Genomic DNA, 20,009 nt, shown 5'->3' on the forward strand with positions numbered 1-20,009 from the left:
CAAAATCTGTCATTATTGGTATGTGGTTGTTGCGCACGTGTCATGTTGTTGTCCACATGCCATGTTGGCGTGAGATAACATTGTTAAATTATTAGAGCATACGGACTATTTAGCTTGGAAATAAGAAATAAGAAATCTTTTTACTTCTCATATATATAAAAAAAAAGACTAAAATCAGATTTCACCACCTCATATGTCAACATTCACCATCTCTTGCATCCTCTTTCTTTCCCTCGTTCTCTCCAATTCCCCTCTCACTCAGTTATCATCTCTCCCCACTCTCTACTGATCTATATATGACCTTCTCTTTTTTGTTTTGGAATGAATAAGCACACCCTCTACAATTTTTATGAAATTCCGTAGAGAAATATGATATAAGTCATATTTTATTTATTATTGAAGAAGAAAAAAAGAGATAGAATTAAAAAATTAGAGAGGGAAGATGAGGGAGGTGATGAAAAAAAAAGGGGGGGGTAGGATAGTGTGCGCTAAACAAACAAATGATACGCAACATATAAGCACAGACCACAAACAAAATTATGTCCGTCTCGGTTTGGGAATAAGATTATTCGAAACAACATACTTCATAGGTTTACATTAAAGCATGTGCTTTCCTTCATGCGCAGACTCGTGGAGGGGGGGGGGAGCAACGGGGCCAGGCCGCTTCCTCCCTGGCCACCAAAAAAAGACGGACCGCCCCATCCCTGCCCCCCAAAAAGTTTAAAAATAAGATGGTAACCACAAATATCCACTCTCGCTTTTTATCTATAACAAGGATAACATGATAACGGAATAGGGGCAGTGATGAGAGAGAGAGAGAGAGAGAAGCGAAAGCAATTAAATATCGAGATTCTGATATGTCTATTGATCTTTTTGTGGGTACGATGAAAAGGCACGAATGAAGTAGAAAGTTGGATTGATGACTGTATCTTGGAAATGTTGTAATCAACACACAAGTTCCAACAGACCGCGATATTTACGATTGTTACGCCTCTGTTCTGAAAGCGCCGACATGTGGAGGGAATGTCATAATAAATCTGTCATTATTTGAATGTCGTTGTTGCAACCGTGGTCAATGGTGAGGAGCACTTATTTCCGATGACAAAAACATTTGTGTATTACAACATAATCCAACATTTTAGAATTGTTATAGGCACACAGCCAATTTACACCTGTAATCTCTCTCTCTCTCGATAATAATAATAAATCCAGATCTCGAATGAACACTGTCTCCTTCTTATCTAAAATGAGGGGTCATGTCAATCAACACCAAAGTTTAAAACACGCGTACATTGTTACGCGTCTATATTCTGAGAGCGCCGACATAGTAGTGGCGGGAATGTCATAATAAATCTGTCATTATTTTATTTATAAATAAGCACACCCTCTACAATTTTATGAAATTCCGTAAGTCGTATTTTATTTATAATTGAAGAAAAAAAAACACACACACACACACACACACACAAATCATTATTTATAAGAGAAGGAATTTAAAAAATAGAGAGGGTAGATGAGGTAAGTGATGTAACAAATTAAAAAAAATGATACGCAACATAAGTACAGACCACAAAGAAAATTATGTCTGTCTCGGTTTAGGAATAAGATTATATGAAACAGCATACTTCATAGGTTTTCATTAAAGAATGTGCTTTCCTTCATGCGCAGACTCATGGAGGGGGGGGGGGCAACGGGGCCAGGCTGCTTCCTCCCTGGCCAAAAAAAAAAAAGACGGACCCCCCTCCCCATCCCTGCCCCCCAAAAAGTTTTAAAATAAGATGGTAATCACCACAAATATCCACTCTCGCTTTTTATCTAAATGTATCATTTCATTAGTCCTCCGATCTTTCAACACCCACCATCTCTTGCATCCTCTTTCTTCCTCTCATTTTGATCATTCAGATTCATCCGCATTTTCATGCAAAATATTTTCTTCATTTTTTTCTCAATCTTTCTTCTACTCTTTTTACCATCTTTAATGAGGCATCGTGTCAATCAACACCAACGTTTCAAAACACCGCGTATATTTGACACTGTTACGCGCCTTTGTTCTGAGAGCGCCGACTCAGGACATATTTGTGGCGGCCTGGCGGGAATGTCATAATAAATCTGTCTTCATTCTTTCTCAATCTTTCTTCTACTCTTTTCACCATCTTTAATAAGCTGAAGAAAAGAAAGAAAATCAATTACAATATCACCGACGCTTGAGAAATAAATAGTGAGAGAAAGACAGCTAGAAGCGAAAACAATTAAATATCGCTGATGTTACCGGAGTTTATGACAAAAATTAAGCCGTCGGAAAGAAATCAAAGTAAGTCCATTATCACCTGCGCTCGAGAAATGCAAAGAGCGACCGATCGCGGGAGAGACAGAAGCGAAACCAATTAAATATCTGTTGATTTCTATCAATTCTTATGGTGCATTCTATATCGAAACTCTTCCGGCACGCAATATCAAGAAGGTAGTTGCTGCCGATCGATCTCGCCTTTGTTTGGATGGCCTATTCATGGAGCATTCCAGAATGCACCCACAATGCGCCAATTAAGTCGTTAAGTACCGCATTCTAGGTACATTCTAGGTACATTCTGGAATGCGGATTAACAGAACAATAGATTCTGAATAGGGCATTCTACATGCATTCCGAATGCCAGTTGAATAAATCCGTGGCGCCTTATACAGATAAAAAGTTATATAACCCTCTTATTATTATTTTTCATCTGGGTGTATCGCTTTGCCTTTTTTGTTACCGGTATATATAGCCATTTTTGTAAATATGAATGTAAATAATAATAATAATAATAATAATAATAATAAATTTATATAGCGCAGCTTTTATGCAATATATCGTCCTTGTTTTCACGAAGTGACGGTAGCGAGGAAAATCGTAACGCAAAGTGAATGCAATTTTTTTTCACTACCGTCACTTCGTGAAAACAGCGACGATATATTCAGCTGCGCTGGTTAAATCACCTTGTATCAATCACATCGTATATCATTCTGTATTTATATGTATGATGTAGGCCTATACATTCCTTGTAATTCAGCTCTTAAGCTATGACATGGTTTCGGGATAAATACCTTTTCAAATCAAATCAAATTTTACAAAGTAAACTAGGGAAAAATCTCACACTTTTGTACCTATTTTGTATATTTTCACTTCTTCTCCAAACATGGATGGCAAAAAAACATATATGGTTAATACATATCTTGTTGTTTTTTTTCATTTACACTCTAAGTTTAAAATTCTGGATGAATATACAAATATCTTGACAATTCTAAATGACTAATGTTGTCATAGCAAGTAGGAAGGACATCCATCTAATCACTTCTTGTTATTCATCTGATATAAGGTGTGTGCAGGATGGAGTATAGTGAGCTAGTAATTGGCAATTATCATTGATACACAACTATAATGAGAGCAATAAATGAACCAGCATGGCTGGATACCATCATCTCATTCTAATATAACTAATTCTGAATGAGGTCAATCTCTTGGGTCCCTTCCATTGAGGTATCTTAGGGTGCGTTTATCATCCCTTTTCTGGCCTACAATCGGCGTTTTTTTAAACGTGTTTCAGGCAAATTTGCATGGTGATAAACGCAATCCTGTTTTCAATCGTCTGTAGATATGGGCATATTGAAATGCCAAAAAAGGTGCGTTTTGAAAGTGTGAATGAGCAAGAATCACTTTTCTGAGAGATGATAAACACAAAGCTGTTTATAAACACACATACATATCGGACCTTCCCAGGCTAATTTCCGGTTCAGAGAAATAGCCCGCGCCGTGTGCTGTGCCCTAGTTGACCTCGGGAGCAAATCGCTGCTTCCTGGGTCAAACGGCGTATAGTAGTTGCGCAGAGACAAGGCCTTTATTTTGAATCGTGATAAGTTGATAAATGTGACATCCGGCAAATCACGTTCCTATAGTGGGGTTCGATATGTATGTATAGAAACACTGTTTCTGAGTGACAAAAGATGATAAACGCACCCATAGAGATGTTTGCATGGGTTGATCTTATTTGAAAAGAGATAAACTAATATACCATCATCTTCTTGTTTTTCTTCAATATCTTGTGGTGACATAATATGTTTTAATAATAATTTGTTATTCCTTGTATTTCCACGCTGCACAGACAAAAACATGTTTGGTCATCATCATTGTTTGAAAGTGAATGAATTAACTTTCAGCTTGTTAATCATTTTCAAAAGTATACAATCTATCAGTTCAAATTGGATTTCAAAATAAAAAGTTACTTGTATATTATCTAGTTTAATACAGTCAGTTGTTTGGAGGAAAAAAACAGAAACATAGTATAGGCTTATATATCCTTCAAAGGTCTAAACTCTAAAAGCAATAAGCACAATACAAGCAGCTGCAAGAATTATTGGCAATAGCGCATATTAAAGTTGCCAACTACAATAATCCTATAGTCCACATTCATAGATATTAGATCATGAATTGTAAAAGAAATGACAGTAAAACCTTGTCATATGTTATAATATAATTTCCTATATGGGTCAGTGTAAATTGTTTCATATACCTTTTAAATAACAAAGGTTGTGTCATACATATGATGAATAAATAATAAATTCTTACAAAAAAAATTCTGACTAAAAAATAACAATGTTCACATCCACATAATGTAAAATATAGATTGTTTTACTGAGAGAGGGAGATCAGTTTGAATACAATAGATTATAACTAGGGAATATGACTTATTTATTATACTATTAATAGTTCACACATTATGACTAGCTGTGACACTGTTATCAAATGAAAGATTAATATTTATGACAATATATTGATCTTGAATGTCATTTTCATAAGGAGATAATATTCATATCAATTGATTTTTCCCATATAACATGCTGGTAACAAATATTTAGCAAGTGTGGTAACTTTTCAAAAAATTTAATCAAAATCGGACAATGGAACCGAATCAACAAAAAACATGACACAGGTTTCAGTGAAGGAGACAATTTACTTAATTTCTTTTCTCTATTTATAAAAATTGAACCGTGAAGCTAATAAACTCACACATAAAAATCGTTTTATTTTGAAAATATCTGGTATGTATGCCTATACAAGACAAGACCACTTGATATTTGCTTTATACTAGTAGTATGTGATTCATTCAAATTGTCTCTCCCTCTCTCTCTCTCTCTCTCTCTCTCTCTCCCTCTCCCTCCCCCCCCCCCCCCCCCTCTCTCTCTCTCTTTCACACCCTGTCAACCCCCTCCCTCCCTCTCTCTCTCTCTCTCTCTCTTTTTCTCTCTCTCTCTCTTACTAAAAATACGATTACATATTCTACTGCACGTCATATTTATAGGTACAGCAGCCTATTTACTCTAAAGCTTCTCTCTCTGTCTCTCATCCACATGACAGATTGAATAATAAAATTGAATGAGTATTTAATACGCAGCGGTCAAACTGTTGAACAAGATGAATATCAAAGGTGAGGTATGTCTACTAATGTTTCTTTCACCTGGACTTAGTCTATCTTCAAGCCCAACAGAATTGTCAGTCTGAAAGGGCGAAAGAGCTATGAGACAACACAACCTCATGACTATCTGAGAGATGTTTTTGCACCATCAATTTCAAGCACTACAAGGCTTTAGAGTAAATAGTCTGCAGTTCCTATAAATATGACCTGCAGTAGAATATGTAATCATATTTTTAGTGATTGACTTTGCGCTCATTGAGTTCTGTTAATGAGCAGAAATAAATAGCATGACATTTTTTTCATATTAGATATTAGGTCTACAAAAGAACAAGATAAACAATAAGTGATTTTTTTTTTTTTTTTTGGGGGGGGGGGTTTCATTTGCAGCGACTTGTCTAATTTAATCCTGTACAAAACAACTGATCTACCAGTTCAGATTTCTTAAATGGGTGTCAGCTGACATGAAATAAAACATCATAAATTATCCAATTTTGAGATCTTCACTAAATTCCATCCTTGCAAATATAAATAGTGTGCAATGTACTTATGTATCTCTTCATAGTTAGAAATAATCTTAAAATAATTAATAAAACTATCTGTGAATCCCTTCATTAGAGATTTAACCAATGAAAAATCGGCAAAAGCAACTATAGAAACAAGACTGATAGAGCAGATTTGATCTGTAATGCTAGAAACTGCTCTTTTAAGGTCAGCATCCATACAAGCCCTATTCATGCTTGGAAAGATTCTCAAACCTGTGTTTGTAAATCACAATTACAGTACAATAAATATAAATTTAGTTAATCATGATGCAAGGTCTAGGTAATTCATGTTAACCAATAGGAAAACATTAACCCTAGTCTAACTTCCTTTATATAATGACTTTCAATAAAGTATGCAAACCTTCCTCAGGGGTGGGCCTTGTGTACAAAAGAGGAAATCTTGGATAGTTGTTTATAAACAGGATAGAACATAATATACACAAATATACCTACAAGAAACTTGTTTTTGATAGAAACAGTTCTGGTGCATTGTGTTTGGGTTCAAATTGTCATGATGGTTCTATGTTACATTGCTCCGGCAATGATTGCTATGGGCTTGAGTTCATCAAAGATGTAGGATTAGGGTTAGAGTTGCAATTGAGGTTCAGGTTTGGGTTAATTAAGGGTTAGGGTTAGGTGAAGTGCTTGGTCTATGTTTGAAGTTAAGAATTCAGCAGCAGAAGCTGCATTTACACTATAAGTAAAAAACATTGGTTATTCTAACATTCCAAAGTTATGTTGAAAGTTGCTGGGCAACGTACTACCCACATAAACGCGAAGAAAAAACCCTTAAAACAGTTACTGTCCCTCGAACCAGTAAACAGATAGGTGATAGGGCCTTTTCTGTTACTGCCCCCAAAACCAGCATGTCAGGCAGTTCCAATCATTTAGTAGTGTCCACACACCAAGCGCTCATTTACTCATATATCTTCCACAATTTAATGTTTAATTGGCATATCAGCTGATTCTTTATGAGATTTCTCTCATGATTAATGATAATGATAACAACAGACAACAATGACAACAGTACTAATAAGATGAAGATGATGATGAAGAAGAAGAAGATTTCGTATTCTGCTATATGATGATTGGCTTAATAATAATATGTAAAAAGTACAATATTTGTTTATATTACTTTTCAGTTCATTGTTCTTTTATTATAACAGAGAAAGATTAACACTGATAAAAAGAGCGAATTTAAAAACCAATTTTCCAATGAAAAATTAAGATTGTCATTCAAATCTCACTATTCTTTGTGTTGTTGTTGTTGTTTTCAAAGGAAATAACAATGGTAAGTTGTTGTTCCCTTTGTGGGGGATAGAACATTTGTTTTCATAAACCATGTGTGAAAAGGTGCAAAAATGTGAACAGGTGCAAAACGTGAGATTTTCACCTTGGTTTGAATTTTCACTTGTTTTAGTGTGTGAAATGGGTCTGGGGGAGAACACCTTCTCAATGTAGTCACATTCATCCCACCGACAAGGAGAACAATGATTTCATTCAGGTACCATTCAATAGCAACCGTATGTTTAACCTTCTAACAACAAGAGCGCAATCCAAACTTCCAAGATTTAAAGAAGAACAAATCTTTATCTTCCTAGTACAAGGATTTACCCCTATTGGGAGTTTCACTACTGAACATGTTCATAGCACATATGCATGAAGGACAGTTATGTATACCCTTACAATACTTGTACACAGTGCTATGTCAATGTCATATCAATGTGTACATACAGTTACTAATGCAAACAAAGACATGTGTTGAATGATAGTAAATTTGTTTTCAACAAGGAGTGAGCTAGTTATATAAATGACATTTAGACCTACCAGGATTAAAGGGAGCTGAGATGGCTCAGTGGTAGAGCACAGTAGTTAATCAGTCCCCTTGCCCTGGCTGCTTATTTATATGGATGCTTTCTATACAGTCAGGTCCCATGTTCAATGAAAGCAGAAAATCAGATAAAGTGATTGATGAAAATTTAAACAAAAACTGACAAACAATAAGGAAGTTAACAATTCTTGAATGATGAGATCACCGTAAACTCTGTGGATATCACTGTGATATATCGTCAGACAACTCTCGCATTTGCTCCCATTCACAGATGACTCAAAGACTTCAAAATTGTATAGAAAAGGAGGATTTCTTTCAATTTTTAGGGGGCATATATCTTGAGTGCAGTCCTTAGGAAAGTTGCTTAGAGGACATTGTGATGGATTAGTGACAAGCAAATGTTAACCGACTAGTTTGTCAATGTGAAAATGCATTTATATAGAGAGATCTTGTCTTACAAACATTCATTACTTTCATACAATTTATCCAAATTCTTTCAGAATGTCTTCAAACTATTTCTATGATTTTCTGTGTTGTGTTGTAAAAGGATTAGATTCTCAATATTACAGAATAGAAAATATAGATCAAGAACTTACTTCTGTGTTGCTTAGGTGATCTATACTGTGGTAGCATATTTCTCATCCATCGTGGTAACGATAGTCTATTTTCACTTGCTTCTACGTGTGCTGTATTCAATACCAGGTACAGACACAAACATAGAGATACGCCTCTCCAAACGGTCCTCAGCATTGCCCCATCCATACTGATGTATCTTCTATCAAGTCTTAATATTTGTACAACAACAAACTTCCTGCAGTACCTGGATCTTTCACAGGAGACAATTCATGGAATGAAATATTCACATGTTCATAGCACTCATCTCCTAAAAATAAGGAGGAAAGCCCCATATGTAGCTCAATAAATGAATGCAGCAGCAAAGTCATTAAGTTTGGGACGTACTTGTAGAATGACACATTCTCCACTCTTTTGTTTTCAAACTTGATTGAGTTGAAATGCAATTAGGTGAATCAGGTGTACAAATCAAACAAGTCTTGATAAAGTTCCTTTAATGCACCTTTGATGAGAGGGTGTGGTGACACTCAGTCTTGTCCCTGTCCTCTCTATGGCTTGTTCTGACTTCTCTACCAAAGCAACCAACCATCAGCGAGAGAGAAAGGGAGAGAGGGGGATGCCATCCACTCGGATAGCTCTTACAAGGCTCAGTGCAAATCTGGAACTCGTTTGAAGAGTAGTCGCTACTCAGCTTGATATCAATACAGGCTGGTTCACTGGCCTTCTCACATCACCCACAGCCTGGCTGCATGCATGAAGCCAAGCTACCATACACTCACAATCAAAGATGCTTTCAACCGACGACGACCAAGGAGATAAATAGTACATTTAGCAGCTCACAAAAGTTCTCATCGAACTGGACAACTGGGATTGTGAGAAGTGTTCAATTGGGTGGCAATATTTATATCAAGTCATTGGGTTAGGACAAACAGGAGAAATCAAAACAACTAAAAAATTGAATTGAAGTGAGAAATGGGACCTGGTGTTCAAATATACAGAATATATTTCAGTAAACTCAATCTCTTGCCATGTATGTAAATCATATCTTTGTGACTGTGCCAAGGAAAGAACACATTTGGCAATGTCTATCTAACTGCCATATATAGTAAGTGGGAGACCAAATAAGCACCTTTGTACCCCTATATACAAGTGGAATTCTTCCAACACTGTTTATTCAATAATATCTCTTTCAAAAACATGGAGTACAAAGTGCAATGTTCACATACTCTTTAAGACCATTTCTATACTTTACTAGGTCTGCACTTTCTAATGAATAATTCATTTATGTCAGCCAATCACAGTCTTCTATCACCAGAGTAATTCTTTCTTTCCAAACCTTTTAGGAACTGAGCATAGGTCATCTGTCCAATCACACCCTCCCCCTATACAGATTGTACTCATTATACTAAACAGGGGTGTCCAGGACAAGTTTTGTGAGGGACTGTTCCAGTAAGCCTTTGAATAGTCTGTGCGGACAGACTTCATTTGGGTAGATAAATAGAGGAGCCTTGAGCTTAGGCTTATTTTTTCAGGCACAAGCAGTGCCACAGAGATGGCTACGACTATTTGACTAGGACAATGATCGTAAAGAGCTAGTAAGGACTAAAGGTCCTGCGCCTGCAAACTAGCATTGAACAACTGTCTCTGAATTAGTTGATGTTTTCTTCTATAGCAGACTAAAACAAGAGAACAAAGGTACAAGTTTGTTAGATCTAACCAGGGTTCAGGTTATATCTGTCAGGAGTACAACAAGGATACATTGTTCAAGTGAATGATGATCTAGGGACCAATATGGTAAAGCCTGCTTGATTTCCCATGGTACCTTGTTAACTCCAGCCATGTCAAGAAATTGCTATCTTTCTTCACATCCATCTTCCACATGTACTCTTCTTTATTACTATGTCATAGCAAGGAATGTATGTAGGACATCATTGAAGGAAAATCACTTGTCACTAATTAAAGACCCATCTAAATTTGAAACCCAATAGTATTCAACATAAAAAGGCAAAGGTCATTGTAAGGCCCCTCTTTTTCCATATCTTTTCAACCTCCATGGTTTCATGCCAACATATAGCCCAGCATCATAGGGGCAACTGCAACTCCATTTTGGCAGCATACTATACTTGTACTACTTATATTATCTTATCATATTTACCATATTTTGTAGAATGAGCCTAAGATTCATATAGCGTTTAGAGACTTCGGTGGTAAGCGCTTTATAAGCACCGTTTGTATTATTATTATTATTATTATTACTGAATATGTGGATGAAGCTTCTCATCAGTACCATTGTTATTGAATAAAGTCCTATCCAGCAGTTAAACTTTATTGTTACCATTTCTGAACAACCGACAAACTTTATTACAAAACACTCTCGTGAATAAAAATAAAATAATATTATTATTAATAGCAGAAATGATAATAATCATCAAAATTCAATATACAATACCACTAATAATGATAATGACAATAATGATTGTTATAATGATTATGATAATAATAATAGTAGTAGTAATAATAATAATAATAATAATAATAATAATAATCTTTATGATTTTGTTAAACACAAGTTCATCAAATAATCATTTACATTCCAAACATTTTTTCTTCTTTCACATATTGCCTATATCATCTACACAGAGAGCAAGATAGATGTTAATTCACACTGACTCCTGGCTCCCAACATACGATATCTTGTAAATGGAAACACGTAAGCCCTAGGTGTTGAGTGGAGCTCTACCGTGTTAAGTGGAGTTCAGTGTTAGCAACATTCTTCTGACTCTCTACTCCCTGCTGGAAACAAGTTCCAAGAATCGTAATCTGACACATTTCACATGCACGCTCGTTCACATTTTCTAAAAGTTGACGATTCCTCATTTTTTACTGCTTTGGGTACAAATTTCACATTCTGTTGGTGTTATCAGGAATGTTATAATTTTGGGCTACATTTTCTGTAGATTTGCCCACCTTCAGAGTTATTGTCTACTTTCAACAATGGCCATTTCGGTGCTTTTCTGCAAGTTTTCAATAGTTTTTTTCAATGTGGTTTTCCTACACTTAACTATAGCATATACTTTTTACCTGATAACAATTCATAATTATTTCTTAAAGTGTTTTCTTAAAACTAAACCACTGATTAGTACTTCAAAACTGGCTTCAAATGCCCATGGTTACTGTGAAGTCCACAAGAAAAGAGACCATCTTTCACTTGCTTGTTTGATTGTTTTATATGACTGCTAAGAAATCATGTGTATGATTGTAAGTAATCAACTCGAGGACCCACGACTTTAAGTCCTCTCTGAGGGACTTGGTAATGAGAATTAATGCCTTACCAAATGGCACTAAAGCGCATCAACTTGGTTTGGAACCCTGGACCTCTCGGTTACGAGACCACTGCTCGACCACTGAGCCATCATACCTCCTCACTCAAGTAAGCCTCTCTCTGTAATATAGACCATACTTTTTCTATCATGGCTGGTACGTTGCTAGGAAGCATAGCTCATTAGTAGGCTGTCACCAGCATGCACACATTTGGTTTTCATTAGGCCTGTTTTCATCAGCTTGAGTTTGCCAAATAACCCGCTATTTTAACTATTCCGATCACAAATTAACCAGTTATTTTGCGTCTTCAACAGCCCGTAGTTGCAATTAGCGGGATATTTGATCAAGGAAATATATCCCAAGAAATCTTGCGTCTTGTTTCCAAAATATCCTGCTATTTGGGAAATATATAGCAGGCTAATTTGCGCGCGTCGGAGCTAGTTTGTGATGAGCGTATCAGTCTGGTGAGATGCAATTTCGAGCTTCGGGATAATATCCCGAGTCTGAAAATAGTGGGTCATTTGGCAAACTCTAGCTGATGAGGACAGGCCTATTTACCTTGGTAGCTAGAAACCAATGCATTCCACTCTAACCAACTCTGATCCACTCCTAAGCACTAAACATTCCAACCAGTGGATGAAATATGACATGCATAAATAGGTATGATATCACATCTATTGATAAAACACTGTTCTGTATGCAATAAAGGATAAGTCACACAAGTATACCTTTAAAGGTAATTTCTATTTCTGGAATTGGAATGAAACTAGTTGAATATGTCCTCCTAATGTTCTACTCAAAGCAAATTTACCTAGGCCAGATATGTTGATGATCTATCCATGATTACTGGTGAAGTTTAATATGAATATTTGAAAAGAGGACATGTCAAGTTTAGGCTATAGTATAATTCATCTAATGTCTGTCCAGGATTTGCAGCACAACACAGAGATATGTAGAATATTGTGGTGGTCCTCAGTTTCTGTTTTACAAGTGTCAATTACAAGAGTGAAGTCAAGAGCATGGGCGAAGCACATAAATTATTTGTCACCTCTCATCTGTTCTTCATGAGGAGGAAACAAAACTTACACTTAACAGCAAATAAGAATTTTCAGTGTCTTGTTTTTTATCTAGTAAAATGAGAAAACATCTTGCAAAAGTCGTTTTTAGGCCCTTACCAAAACTGTATGTGGGCTTGGTGCAGTTAGAATTAGTGGAAAGGGCCTTCAATATAATATCCCACCTAAGAGGTAAACTATTGATACCAATAATGATTTGTCCCACCAGCTCAATTGCAAGGGGGCTGGGTTAGTTAGAGATATTATCAGAATGATCCTTTCTCAGACTCCAGAGTAACAGGTTTCTGTTTTGTGAGCTGTGTCATACCAGACATAGTTCAGTATGAAAAATAACCATTTCACGTATCTGAAATAAGTTAAAAAAATGCCTTAAAGTGTACCAATCATCAAAAAAATAATTTGTGCCCAGCTAGAATATAAAATCATTTAAACAAACTTCATCTCATATTCTATGGGATGATGGTTAAGGAATAAAAACAACATAAAGAATAACTTTAAATCCTGCATGGAGCTAATTCCGACTTGGGTTCTGTGTGGGCCCTATTTTAAAAGGATAGTTGAGTTTTGTTGCAGAGGGTACTATACAAAATAATTTTTTGGTGAGATAATGAAAACCTGAGTGTCAAATTTGAAGGAGCATACAATTTAAATGACAAAATCTTCTTTATTTGATCAAAATTGGTTGAGAGACAGCTGAAATATCCATAAATATAATGATTTCTAATATTTGTGGCACCCACAAATATTCAATAATTTGAACCAGCCTATGAAAAAACAAAATAGCATCTTATACGTTTTATTCCAGCCAATGCCGATGTTGGCTTTTTGTTGGCTTTTTCATGTTGGATATAATACACTCAACCAGCCGGCCCATGTATTGTTATTATTTATTAATCAATTAATTAATGGTCACCATATATTTTTGAAAGTGGAGCTGAATTATTATGATTGTATTGACTAAATTTCACACATTTTGGGGTCTAAAATTAGCTTCATAGCAATTTTATATCCTAAACGAGCATATAGAAATGTAATAAATAAGAATAAGAGCAATAACCGTGCACTTTGAAGGCATTTGAAAATTCCTTTTATGCTAATTTAAATTGTCTTTTAAACTTGCAATACTTCTTTATAGAAATATTTAAAACTCATATGTTAATTATACTGCATTGACATGGAGCCCCTAATATTCAAAAGAAACATTTTCTCGCTATTGAATAAAGTTAGACTTCACTTAAATCACTGGAGAAGAGTTTTATTTACTTGAAACAGATGGGTATAAAATGTTTGGATTGAGTAAATCAAGTAGATTTAAAGTTTTAGAAATTCCAATTTGATAATATCTATATTAAAACAGCTACCAGTATATTCTAACTGAGAATGTGAAGTCACAAGAGAATGTCTGGAAAAGATTGAAGTTGTAACAAGTTGTAGTTGACCACCTATAGCCGCGGTTGTGCCACATTCCAAGTATTTAGTATGCGGACACTTTACATGGAAACAGGTAATTCTCAGCAGAGGTCTGCTCTAACCTAAGCCCATTTCCTGACTTGCAATCATCATTAATTAACATCATATAAGTTTTATGAAAGTGCAAGGGGGGTAAAATAACAGATGTGGATGATGCATGTACCGGTATACACTGTAACATGTTGGACATAGCTAGAACAGAAAGTAAGTGAGGGGAAATTGGATGTTGATTTTCAATACGCATACGGTAATCAAAATCATATTCAAACAGCAGCATGAACCTCTTAAATCACATATATCATCATGAAGTACTTTCAAATGAAATCCATACCATCATAAGCATGATATCAATATAACCATGCTCCTAATCATCCATTTCCAGAGTGACATTATCTCCAAAAGTACATTTATTTTTCATAAAAGAATAATTTAGCTCATCCTTCATGTTCGTTTATCATAGACCAATGGCTAGGTAAATGGGAAAATAGAGAATGAAATGCATTATTGAAGTTTTTAAAATACATAGAATTAAGTGAAGAAAGATTATATGCCTTAAGTGGTTTAAATCTCATCTAATTCCTAGTGATGTTACCTATGATTGTAAAGTTACACATATCATATTTTTAAATCTCATTAAATACACATCTAACAATCAACTTTGATGCCCCATTTTAACAAATAGTTTTTTTCTTACAAATTTGGGAATGTTTTTACATGCATTTGTTCTTATGAAAATTATGATTATATTATTCAATGATTTCCAAGACTATTTTAAAAATGTACTACAAAGTTCCTTAAAAACATTCATTGTTTTGCTTTCAGTAAAATGCATCTCTATCAACAACACTTAATGTTCTCATTTAGACAGGTAGCTCATGTCTATTTGTGAAAAACAGGCTGATTAAAATGAAAGATTGATTGGAAATGTGTCAAATTACTAATGAGATTTATTTCAAGAACAAGATGACTAAAATACTAAAAATGGAGCAGTCAAAAACATGAAAAGGGGGACAAGTAAGGCATATCAGATGGGCTAATAATGTTACTTTGCTGTATCATCCACCACAAGACATAATCAAATCATCTTACATTTTGCCAAATTTGATCATTGTTCTCAAGGTGAGACAGCACAAAAACAAATATCTCTCTGTGTGTCTGATATTTCTCAAAAATTGATAAATTGATAGTTTGGTATTTGAAATGATACTTTATTCCTATTTTAGCAACTAATGAACATGCATACAAGTTCATAGAATTGATCCTATACTGTCTTTTTAAATAAAAAATGTGGTACCTCTTTTCAAAATGAAGAGGAATGGCAAACTCTACAGAGCAGTCAATAAAAGCGTGGTATATGTTATTCATGAACAGGGAATGAAGCAGTAAATAATCCCTCTGATACAAATAGTTAGGGCCTTTCAGAGATGGCCCTGCAGTACCCTCACTATAAGCATAAAAGCAAAAGATCTGTGATGGTTAATTCTACAGATTGATTACCTAGAGGGAATGTAAAATTACTTCCAATGTGTCAATTAGTATGACACATTTATTCTCTTACTACGAAACGATAACAAGTCGCCATAAATCTAGAGTATTTATATGTATGAAGCCAGACTGAACAACATAAATTTGATGCAAGAATCACCCCTTTAGTAAGCTAATGAGGGCAGTTTATAAATAGGCATATTGATGGTATGAATGTGGCTTATAGATCTGTCAACACACAATTAACACCCCCACCCCGCCCCACCCCAGCACACAGGCACTCACACTCCGGAGCCAAATGACCCCATAACTCCAGAGGGCAGCATAGAGTGTAATGTTATAGCAGGGATTGAACATATGAAGACCAATCTGCAAATTAGTTCATCACATGCAACTTTTTAAAGTTAAAATAGAAATAAAATTCAGTATATATTGGTGTTTTTATCTATGCTGATCCATAAAAACACATTTTTAGTTAAATGCATTTATTACTCATTTTTGCACACGTCTCACTGCGATAAAAAAAGATAAAAAATCACTTTAAAGTAAAAGCCATTTACAGAACTATGTCCTTTGTTTGTCTCGTCACATTTTGTTCCTCATCTATTTGACGCAATATGACTTTGTATATATATATTTTACTGCAGTAGAATTTCTTTATAATTTTCACTATTATGTATGTTAATAACTGTTGCGACTTTCTGATAACTGTGGACATGAATGAATCAAACTGAATTGACTGGTTTAGTAACATATTCAAATGTTATGCATAATTTTAAAACAAAGGTCATCCTTGACACCTTGAAAGCTTGCCCGTGGCTTGTCCGACATAGCAACATGTAATGTATGCAGAGTGAATTCCAAGTATTGTAGTCCTTCCATTTATAATAGATTACTGGAATAACTCATCACTAGGTCTCCAAAAAAGAAACATCCATAAATGTGAATATGTTAGGACACAGGTCTATTGGGCCCTTGTAAGTGGTGATAATGGGTCTCTAGTTGGCACGATAGAGTACCGAAGTGCTAACGGCTCTTCATCTTGGTTACTGGTTCCAAACAACAGAACCTGCGCATGAAGTTTACCCTGACATTATTCAAGCAATAGACTGGAGCAGTGTAAATTCAATGTTTGGTGCTGGTGTACCGGATCACCACGCCATTGTTTAGCACAAAATCGTTTGGAACCAGCAACCTTGACAACTTTGGCATAATGACATCACACTTCAGTACTTTATATAGGTTGTGATAATAGAAAGTTGTAGGTTATAAATAGCGATAGTGCTTACCCCCTCCACATGAAGCTGAACAAGTTGACCATCCTCTATTCTTCCAGATATTAGTCAGTGGATACAAGTACTGGTAATGAAGCTTCTCTCGTGTTCGTCTGCTGTCTGATAAAAACACCTGGAAAAAAAAATCAAATCATTCCTGTTTAAAACACTATACATTGCTATATCAATGCTAATTTTATTGGAGGAGCTCGCGCCTTTGAATGTTTTTTTTAACAGATATATGGCGCCATACAAATGCTGTTCATCATCATCATCATATCAGATTGCTAATGCCACATATTGAAAAACATGAAAGTTGAAGAAAAAATGAGAAGAAAATGGAGCTGATAGAAAGAAATATATAAATTTACTGCCCTTCGTTGTCGAGAAGAAATCAACACTGAAATGTCAATTTTGAATTTGTTTTCCCCATCTGTTCCCTCACATTTCCTCCTTCATAATCTTTACCACCATTTCAACTAACACAAAAGAAAAATTTGATATTATTTAACATGCTTACCATTAGAATCTAGCCACTATTTCAAAAGTACAAGAACATTAAAAGATTATAAAGTCATCAATTACTGATGTCTGTTTTAAACCTTTAAAGTGTACCAACCACCAGAAAACATATTGCTCTGTATGGTAGGAGTTCCATGTTGTTATATTTTTTGATAAAAAATATGAGCTTCAAGTAGAGGTGTCGCGGTCGAGTGGATATGTCACTGGACTGTGGACCATAAGGTTTGCAGTTCAAGTCCTGCCACAGCAATAATCTCCTTTGGCAAGACAGTAATCTAGATTTACCACTCTCCACCCAGGTGTTAAATGGGTACTCGGTAGGATGCGAAAGTTAATGTGGTTAGATGAGCAAGTGCCAGGCCAAGATGAGATTTAAGTTGAGTTTAAATACCATCTACCTGAACACCACTTAAGTTTGTAGGTAATTGGTGTACTTTAAGCATTGAACATCAACGTCTGAAAGATATGATTTTGATTACGTGGGTCAGTAGGAAGACCGTATAGCTGACCAGTAGATCTCATCCCTGCAAACAAATCTTTTATATCTCTATATCGCCTAGTTCACTCCCATTTCTTCCATGTCGCCTTCACACATTTTACTTCTTCAGATTTCTTTTATTTTGTCCATTTAGTTTTCTGGTGGCCTTCATGTCCACCTACAGCTTCTGTTCACATAATGGATTCCTATTGCATGTATCAAGAAAATGGATTCCCTGGAGCGCAGAGATCATATCCCCCATTAATGCAAAGTTGAATACGTGTCACCACTTATGCACGTATTTCCTTTTATTTTTAACGGTATATGCTCAAAAGTGTTTAATACTGTCAATTATACTGCTTTGGAAGAATACAAGCAATTTATTTCATTTATGAATTATAACATTTTTCTAAGAATTGGCATTATATTCCTGCACATTTAAAGTCTCCAGTTGTCTACGAATCCTAGCCTTGTGATGTCACTTCACACAGAGCTACTGGGATTGTTTCCCCTCTTGAGTTTCAGAAGATTTCACACTACAACTGTACTACAAAATGTTCTTACCTACCTAGAAAATCTTCATTGTAGGAGTTAATGTATGACAAAGGGTGGTATAGTCATGGATTGTGGTCCTATTTACGTTGCATCTTATAAAACGTATTCTGAGATCTTCTCAAACATGAGTGTAGTGTGAACAAGTCTAGATGTAATTGAGAAAGGGAGAGGAAGTTGGCACTGCTCCGATCTCATATAGGAGGCTTACTGACAGACCGCCATGTAACGAGTGACTAACTACGTGCAAGAATTTGACCAAAACATGACCAAATTCAAATGAAAATCCATGACTCCTGGTTCAAGGGTAGAAACTAGTTCAGAGGATTGACATATGCCTGCAACATTTTAATGAAAAAACACAGTTTGAATAAATTCAGGGAGGTATAGTCAGCAATATCTACAAAGGTATCTTAACTAAATGACTATCAAATCTGAGACAAGAAGCCTGATTAGAATTATTTGTAGCCATTTCTAGAGTCAAAATGTGAAAACAAGCAATAAAACATAGACACCATAGGGAATATTATATCTCTTCGTGGATCTACAAACAATTCTCTCCATATTAGGTTTCATACCATGCACATGGGATTTAAACATATCCCATGCAAAGGGGAAATCTCATAAAATGATGAAGAGATAACGCTGTAATGTTATGAGGACATCACTCATTACAAGAACAATCAGTCACAGGAAATCCCACTGCAAGAAGCGCTGTCACTGCATGGGAGGGTGGACATTATACATGCAGCCACACTATTTTCTTTTTTCTCAACTTCAGAAAACTCTTTACATCATGTATTTCAAACCTTTTGAAACATTTGAGATCCAATACTGAAATCCAAACTTTTGGATGCAAAAAGTAAATGTATTAGAAAATGAAGATTAATTAAACTTCATGACTGATTCTTCAGATGACTGTGCAAACATAATTTTAATTCACTGAAATTATGCTGTATCCAACAAATTGTGATTACAACTAAGGTGTCTTTCAAACGCAATAACCAGCATCTTTAAGTATATATACATCTATAAGATCATGTATTGATTAAAGTCCAACAGATGTCTGCTTCTAATCTCTTCTCACTTCATATCCTAGAGAATTTACTTGTTTGTGCCTGACAAAACTTTTATTGACCCAAAACTGTATCTTAACTGCGATGAGAAAGGATCAAATCTCTATCATTCTGTCTCCCTCTCCAAAATAATGTGCTATTAAAGATAGCCAAGCAATATCAGGGACTTGAGGGATTGATGAAGTTCACAAAAGAGGAGGAGCCTACCTCTCTCTCTCAATATGTTGTGTTTTAGTTCAGAAACATTATTGTTTATGCACCTAACACATACACTGAGATATGCCCACTGTTTAGTTTTCGAGCGATTGACACAGAGATATCAGTGATGTCTCTTCAGATAAGTCAAATTTATTTCCCAATTGCTA

The 20,009-nt window shown here is 35.4% G+C and overlaps 2 protein-coding genes across 3 annotated transcripts in view; both read right to left on the reverse strand.

Moving 5' to 3' along the window:
* Nucleotides 1–9,196, reverse strand: part of LOC580296 (ADAMTS-like protein 1) — a 47,979-nt gene extending 38,783 nt beyond the window's left edge. Inside the window, exon 1 of the mRNA XM_030977213.1 lies at nucleotides 8,414–9,196. Coding sequence (XP_030833073.1) covers nucleotides 8,414–8,579 — 166 coding nt within the window. The 5' untranslated portion in view covers nucleotides 8,580–9,196. The remainder of the gene's footprint in view (nucleotides 1–8,413) is intronic.
* A 7,663-nt stretch (nucleotides 9,197–16,859) lies between these two features.
* LOC115920715 (ADAMTS-like protein 1) overlaps nucleotides 16,860–20,009 on the reverse strand; it is a 57,086-nt gene continuing 53,936 nt past the window's right edge. The window contains exon 7 of one of the 2 annotated variants that reach the window (XM_030977215.1): nucleotides 16,860–17,149. In XM_030977215.1, coding sequence (XP_030833075.1) covers nucleotides 17,009–17,149 — 141 coding nt within the window. In that variant the 3' untranslated portion in view covers nucleotides 16,860–17,008. The remainder of the gene's footprint in view (nucleotides 17,150–20,009) is intronic. The other variant, XM_030977216.1, reaches the window with a different exon arrangement.

This window comes from Strongylocentrotus purpuratus, unplaced genomic scaffold (assembly GCF_000002235.5).
Source record: "Strongylocentrotus purpuratus isolate Spur 01 unplaced genomic scaffold, Spur_5.0 spur5_scaffold_9, whole genome shotgun sequence".
Taxonomy (NCBI): domain Eukaryota; kingdom Metazoa; phylum Echinodermata; class Echinoidea; order Camarodonta; family Strongylocentrotidae; genus Strongylocentrotus; species Strongylocentrotus purpuratus.